At 46.1% G+C, this 7,647-nt stretch overlaps 1 protein-coding gene across 1 annotated transcript; it reads left to right on the top strand.

The window, feature by feature from the left end:
• Positions 1–3,791: 3,791 nt before the first annotated feature.
• On the top strand, positions 3,792–6,419 carry Eif1 (eukaryotic translation initiation factor 1). The gene is made up of 4 exons (XM_076869639.1): positions 3,792–3,977; positions 4,665–4,828; positions 4,950–5,051; positions 5,547–6,419. The coding sequence occupies exons 1-4, from the start codon at positions 3,947–3,949 to the stop codon at positions 5,589–5,591; spliced, it is 342 nt and encodes a 113-aa protein (XP_076725754.1). The 5' UTR covers positions 3,792–3,946; the 3' UTR covers positions 5,592–6,419.
• Positions 6,420–7,647: the final 1,228 nt, after the last annotated feature.

Here is a 7,647-nt window from a genome sequence, read left to right as displayed (position 1 = left end):
GAGCCTAGGAAACTATGTAACTAGTCTAAGAAATATGAATGCAAAAAAGCAGCATAATAAATGTCAAAGTAGGGAACCTTGCATAGAGCAAGGCTCCAAGCCCAGTCTTCTCAGAAGAAGGGTGATGCCACCTGAGCCTGGAAGGATGGGTGGGCAATGTGGACAGAAGGACATATTCCAAGTAAGAGAGAAGCAGGCACAAACAGCCTGATCAGAGCTTGTCGTGTTTCGTAGAGCTGCTGGAACACAGAGAACCAGGACCAAATAATAAATAGCCTAGAGCATTCTAAGGAAAAACAAGAATGGGGCACACATCCTATTGGACATCGAGACATTTCATAACCCTCCTGTAATGAGAGTGTGGCTCAAGGATCAACAGACCAGGGGAAAAGAACCTATACGAAAAGACACAATTATGACAGAGAAGGCATGACCAGTTGGTGGGGAAAGGATACATCATTCAATAATTGTTGTTGGAATATCTGGTTATCCAGAGCCGGGGAAATGAGACCCTGGTCTCCCACCACACACAAAAATACGTGCCAGGTAGCTTAAAGACCTAAATGTGAAAAGCAAAGCTTTAAAACTTTCAAAATGCAGCAGGGGGAGGGGTGCACGCCTGCAATCCCAGAGCCTCTAGAGGCTTGGGGCAGAAGGATGGTAAGCTCGACGCCAGGCTCAACAACCCCTGTCTCAAAATAAAAAAAATAAGGACCAAGGAAATAGCTCAATGGCAAAAGCACCCCTGGATTCAATCACCAAAAAGAAAAAAAGAAACTTTCAAAATACAAAATCTTGATAACTTGGGGGCAGAAAAAGAACTTCTTTAATGACATAAAAAGAATCTTTTCCACCACATGCAGTGCCATATGCCTATTATTCCAGTGACTTAGGTAGCTGAGGCAGGAGGATCAGAGTTCAAAGCCAGCCTCAGCAACTTAGCGAGGTCCAAGCAACTCAGGGAGTCCCTGTCTATAAATAAAATACTAAAAATGGCTGGGGATGTGGTAAAGCACCTCTAGGGTCAGTCCCTAGTACCAAAAAAAAAAAAAAGAAAAGAAAAAAACAATCTTTTTCAATGGAAAAATTGATAAATTAGACCACTGTTTTAGTCAGCTTATTCACTGCTGTGATCAAAAGACCTGCCAAGAACAATCTGACAGGAGAAAAAGGTTATTTGGCATTCAGTTTCAGAGGTCTCAGTCTACAGATGGCCGGTTCCATGGACTCAAAGTGAGGCAGAACATCATGGCCGAAGGGTGTGGAGGAGGAAAGTAGCTCTGGAAAGAACAATCAGGAAGTAGAGAAAGCTGTTCCTCAACAGGGCAAAATATGTACCCCAAAGGCACACCCCCAGTGACCCGCTTCCTCCAGCCCCACCATACCTGCCCCCAGTTACCACCCAGTGAATCCCTATGAATGGACTGATGCACTGATTACATCTCTCACAACCCAGTCATTTCACCTTGTAGTGTTCTAGTATTGTCTCACCCATGAGCTTTTGAGGGACACCTCATATTTAAACCATAACAACCACATCATGATTTTCAAATTTTACAGTTCAAAATATTATGCGCACACTAGGAAAGACACCTGACTCATTCACAATCCCCCAAACCCTTTCCAGCAGAGCCACATCCCTGAGTGGAGAGGTCCCCAGGACAGCAGGCTGGGCCCTTGACTTTTCAAACCCCCATGACCATGTGACTGGGATGCCCATGATTTACAGCCATGGCTCTCCTTTCCAATATCAAGGAAGCCAAAGTATTAATCAAAAGATTGTTAGTAAAATAGAATCAAAAGAAATTGTCAAGTATAGCTAGTTTTTCCTCTCTCAAAGCTTTTGAGTCTGTGAGGGTTCCTTCTCTGCTCCACAGTGGACTCCTTCCCACCTTCAAAGTGCTGCCCAAAGCTCGGTCCTTGTCCCCAATGCCAATCTAATAACGAGGACAGGGTTTTGAGAAAAAGGAAAAAGAAGGTTTATTGCTTTGCTAGCAAAGGAGAAACAAAGGGGACTCCTGTCCCAAAGGCTGTGATCCTGTCCATCAGCAGGAACAGGGGGGGTTTAAAGAGGTGATACAGAGAAAATGAGATTAGAAAGGATAAATCAGGAAGAATAAGATCAGGGAGGAGGAGGTTAGGGAAAAAAAGATCAGGGAGGAGAAGGTCAGGGAGAAGAAGGTTGGGAAAAAGAAAACATGTAATTTTCAAAGCCACAAGGGATATAGTCAAAGCATCAAGTGAACCCCTGGTACAAAAGTGCTAGTTCAGAGGTCTCCTCCTCACAGGACTTTCTCTGATCACGCCTTCTGAAGAAGAAACCTGGCCCTGTCACTCTGTCACATCACCCCCATTTAGCCTTTGAGGCACCTCTCACAATTTGTCACTATGTTTTTGTTTATTTTCTCTCTCTCCCACTAACCTTCACCTCCAGGAGGGCAGTGACTCTGACAAGGGCAAAAACTGACTGTCCACAATGCCAGCAGACATTTGGGGAGGGGAAGGCAGGGTTGGCTTTCACTTTTTCCAAAAATTCAACTTATTGTCAATATTTAAAAATTAAAGAGAGATTATATGGGTGTGGTGGTGCACACCTGTAATCCCAGTAGCTCAGGAGGCTGAGGAAGGAGGATTCAAGTTGAACGCCAGCCTCAGCAACCTAAGAAGGACCTAAGCAACTTAGCAAGACTCGACTTGTCTCTAAATAAAATATAAAAAGGGCTGGGGATGTTGCTCAGTGGTTAAGCACCCCTGGGTTCAATCCCCAGTACCATTAAAAATAATAATATTTTTTAAAAAAATTTTTTTAAAGAAATAAGTTCTTGGATTTCCAGGTCCTGCGCTCCAGTTCTCACCCAGCCCTCACCTGCACCCCTTTACATAACCCTTGGCTTTGTCTTTCCTTTATCTGACCTGCCTCTCTCTTGGAATTCTCTGGGTCTAAAATCCCTGATCTTTAGACAACACTCACCCAGCAACTGAGAGTGTTTCAATAAATAGAGCAAGAAAGGTTAATTGTTTTGAAGGAAACATTCCATCCAAGTTTTGGATAGACTGTACTCCAGATAGCTTGTATGACACAAGGGACACCCTCTGGTGTCTGACCTCTGGTGCTAGTGAAGAACCAGTTACGACCCCCTGAACTCACACTAGTGAGCTGGGCATATTGCTTAGGTAAATTATTCTAATCTGAATGAGAATTCTGGATGGCGTTAACCCATTTTTAGAATAGATTAATCAAATGATAATCTAAAGTCTAAAGTTTCAATTATATTAATGTTGACTAAATAATCGAAGTGCTACCCTAATCTCTTTTTCGGTCATCTTTTTATGACCGAATGGGTAGACCGCTAAGTATATAGGTGAGTAACACATACCGTTGCATTTGGGAGGCTCAGTATCAAAACCCCTCTAAGGAGAGCCAATCTCACCCCACGAAAACCCATCAGAGCAGGAAGGGCCGCAACAGGGTCAGGAAGGCGGTACATGCCAATGACATAGTGCGCAGGCGCGCTCGAATCCTCAGCCAGTTTCTCCTCAGCCCAGACAGACTTCCAACCGCACGGCGCAGGCGCCAAGGCAAACCAAGCTCGCTCTCTCTCCCTCCCACATCTCCCGGAGTCTTCGGGACGCCCTCCCGCAGCAAAGTTCCTGCGCAGGCGCCGCACCGCCCCCGGACCAATTGGAAGCAGTGGCTCCTGGACGCTTGGGAGCACGACGCCGAGGGTGGGGCCGGGACGTGAGGGCAGCGCGCTGGCGTCACAGGGGCGGCTATATAAGTGAATACAGGCACCGCCCCTCCGCCCCAGTCACTGAGCCGCCGCCGAGGACTCAGCAGCCTCCCCCTCGAGCCCCCTCGCTTCCCGACGCTCCGTCCCCCCCGCCCGCCTTCTCCCGCAGCCGCCTTCCGCAGGCCGTTTCCACCGAGGAAAAGGAATCGTATCGTATGTCCGCTATCCAGAACCTCCACTCTTTCGGTAAGCCAGGGGAAGGTCGCGGGCCCTGCTGGGGTAGCGGGGCGTTCCGGGCCCCGGAATCTGGTAAACGCTCTGGGCCTTCGTAACTCGGACGGGAGTAAGGTGTCCAGGCTCTCGGAGTAACAGGGCCGATGGTTTGGACTCTGGGATCGGACCCTGAATACGACCGGAAGGAGCGGGCAGGAGGTCAACCCTTGGGCGGGCCCAGCGTCTCTGGTGGCGCATTTACTAATGGCTTCTGGTCCTCCTCGGGCCACACCCGCCCCCTCCCGCCACCCATGCGTCACGTCCGATACGTCATCGCCGTTGTCACGGAGCCGGGAAGGAAAGGCGGTGCCAGCCCTAAGTGACAAACGTGCTCACCAATAGGGGTGAGAGGCTTGGCCCCGCCTCGGGAGCTCGGGTTCCGGCCGGTTGCATCAGCCGGGTGGGGCGCTGCCTGCCAGCCGGAGCTCCCCGGCACGTGATCTGCCGGGGCAGGGCGGGCCTAGGGCAAGAGTCCCAGGCTTTCTCTGGTTCCTGGGAGAGCCAGCCGTCCTGGACTGACCTGTTTGGGGAGGGCCAACAGAGGACGCATATCCAACCTGACCCAAGTTGCCCTAACGATTTCACTACCGGTTTCTCACGTGCAAAAGATAAGTGGGAAGGTGGCAGCTGAACCATCACAGTTTAATCTTTTCTTCCCAGACCCCTTTGCTGATGCAAGTAAGGGTGATGACCTGCTTCCTGCTGGCACTGAGGATTATATCCATATAAGAATTCAACAGAGAAACGGCAGGAAGACCCTTACTACTGTCCAAGGGATCGCTGATGATTACGATAAAAAGAAACTAGTGAAGGCGTTTAAGAAGGTGGGTCTAAAAAGATAGTCCATTGAAGTTCTCCACTACGGCATACAAACTAGAAAGGCATTATTAAATGCGTTTGTGCAGTTGCTTGGCCTAATTTGTTTTGCTCCTTTTGTGCTTGCAGAAATTTGCCTGCAATGGTACTGTAATTGAGCATCCAGAATATGGAGAAGTAATTCAGCTACAGGGTGACCAGCGCAAGAACATATGCCAGTTCCTGGTAGAGGTGAGTTCAGGCATGTCTTGATACTATTTGTGCCTCTTTGTTGGCAAATATTAAATCCTTCATGGTGGGCTCAATTTTTGTTGCAGACAGAAGGCTAAGGAAAGAGTTGAGTTTTTAAGTGCATGGATAAAACCCCATATTCTAAAGACTGAAGGGACTTGTCTACTTTCCTGATGCTTTTTTTAAATTTCATACAAAGTCATGCTATATCATTTTTTGATGTAATGGTTGGTCCCCATCCTCACACTCAAGTTTCTTGAGGCAAGGATATTCAAGAAGGTAGTTAAACTAAACACCCCCAGTTGAACATTGTGCTTGGCAGAGATTGACATGTGCACACTGGCTGCTGGGTTCCTTTTGCCAGGTAAAGTAGCTGGAAGACCTATTATTGCCATCAGAAGTGAAGTTGTTATTTTGTGGGTGATTTTTGGTTTTGTTTTTTTAGAATTTTAGCTCCCTTTCCTCCCTTAAAACTTTGCCCTTTTTTCTTTGCAGATTGGACTGGCTAAGGACGATCAGCTGAAGGTTCATGGGTTTTAAGTGCTTGTGGCTCACTGAAGCTTAAGTGAGGATTTCCTTGCAATGAGTAGAATTCCCCTTCTGTCCCTTGTCACAAGTTTAAAAACCTCACAGCTTGTATAATGTAACCATTTGGGGTCCGCTTTTAACTTGGACTAGTGTAACTCCTTCATGCAATAAACTGAAAAGAGCCATGCTGTCTAGTCTTGAAGTCCCTCATTTAAACAGAGGTCAAGCAGTAGGTGCCTGGCAGTGTCCACCCTGAAACAAAGCAATAACGTGATGTTTCAGCAAAGCCCAGAGCCCCAAGATCAGATGGCTATGTCTGACCAGAAGCTTCTCAACTCTCCCTCAGCTGAGGCCCCAGCCCTAAGAATGTCATGACCTGATCAGGAGGAATGGGGTAAGGCAGCTGTACCACTAGAAGGGGGGCCTTTGGTAGTTTTGGGGGGGGTTTTGTTTCATTTTGTTTTTTAAAAAGAATCCCTGGTGTCTAACGTGACCAGGTGGGCAGTACTCAGAGGCCATCTTCCTTCCAGTGAGGTGATGTGACATCTGGCTTGCCACCAAGGTCTTCTTTTTGACTAGACATATTCTAGCTAAGGGGTATCCAAAACAACAGAATGTGAGGCCAGCTTAATATCAGTTAAACTTTTGACAAGGGAACAAATTCCAAACTGATGTTATCAGTCCTGTAGCTAGCTGTAGAGCTTTGCAACTTACTAGCAACAGCTGCCCAGTGCCATGTGAAGTGATAAACTGGTTTTTGGTTTTCTTTTTCCCTTCCAGTTTTAATGTTATGTAATGTATTTAAACCCTTATTTAAATAAAACTTGTTTTCAGAAATAACTGACTTGCAGATTCTACTTTATCCATAGTCAATCTTGTGTATATGAACCACAGAAATAGGCAGTGGAGGACATGACAGCTTAACAACTGAACTTGGCCTAGCAAGCCTTTTATGAACTTGTTCCTTGTGGGTCAGCTGTTTTGCAATCACTTAGCTAGAGTTAAGCTGTCCCATTAATCAGTGTCCTGGAAGAATGCTGCATGGCTAACAGGGTTAGCCAGCCTGAGTGATGTACTGGTCACTGGGCTGTCCCTTTTTCAGAGCTGTGGAGAGACTTGATTTTATGGGTTACAATGGAATGGTTGAAAATTCTTGAAGTTCCTCAGTGGTCTTCATTTAAGCCCTAACAAAAGGACAGTCATGATATAACCTTAATCAAAAATCCACTAACTAGAAAAAGTGTGCAGCATTGTACTAAGCAATGGGTGTGTAGTATTGAGAAGCTGGAATTTAATGTTGGGAGTCCACTCCTGAGAGGAAATGTCAAGGTCTGTCCTTGGGTCCACAAATTTGTTGCTGGCTCATTTTGTAGGTAAAGGTCACTTGGGTGAGTAGGGATAGAGGCCAGGTTGGGAAGATCCTGGAACCAGGTAAAATATGGAGGGGGCTGGTAAAAAGTCGATGGAGTGACAACTGTCCTGAAATGTAAATAAATCCCCAAAGTAAGGACTTGACTAGAACAAATTTCTTCCTGCAAAACTGATAATACTTAATATAAGTAGAACTTACCACCTGACTCCAAGGCTCCAAACATAGTAGCCCTTTACAAAGAATTTGAGACCTTTTTTAAGACCAGGTGTGGTTGCACATCCATGTGATCCCAACACCTCAGGAGGTTGAGGCAGGAGGATCATGAGTTCAAAGCCAGCCTCAGCAACTTAACAAGACCTAGTCTCAAGATATAAAATGGGCTGGAGTGCAGCTCAGTGGTTAAGCACCCCTGGGTTCAATCCCCAGTACCAAAAATTTTGACACGTGGTAGGATTTGATAGCAAAAGGGTTCTTACAGAAAATTTAGCAATCCTAGAGGCCAAACCTGTAGAAGACTATCATCAAATATGATGTGAGACAAGAGAATTCCTCCCTCTGCTATAGGTTGATGTGAAATAGCAGCTAGATTCTTTATTTGGATGTGGCATTTTGTGCTTTTTGTGGGGGAGCTGTATTTCTCTAGGATAAAATTAACTGTTGCTAGCTGAACTCTTTTTTATCTATGAAAGTGTTACT

Source organism: Callospermophilus lateralis, chromosome 11 (assembly GCF_048772815.1).
Source record: "Callospermophilus lateralis isolate mCalLat2 chromosome 11, mCalLat2.hap1, whole genome shotgun sequence".
Classification (NCBI taxonomy): Eukaryota; Metazoa; Chordata; class Mammalia; order Rodentia; family Sciuridae; genus Callospermophilus; species Callospermophilus lateralis.
Note: the sequence above shows the minus strand (reverse complement) of the source record. Positions and strands in the feature narration are given on the sequence as shown.

Excerpts from the sequence above, each read along its gene's own strand:
- Eif1 (XM_076869639.1), top strand. The coding sequence starts at position 3,947 with ATGTCCGCTATCCAGAACCTCCACTCTTTCG. Across the intron at positions 4,829-4,949 it reads TAGTGAAGGCGTTTAAGAAG|AAATTTGCCTGCAATGGTAC; the intron begins GTGGGTCTAAAA and ends TTGTGCTTGCAG. Across the intron at positions 5,052-5,546 it reads TATGCCAGTTCCTGGTAGAG|ATTGGACTGGCTAAGGACGA; the intron begins GTGAGTTCAGGC and ends TTTTCTTTGCAG.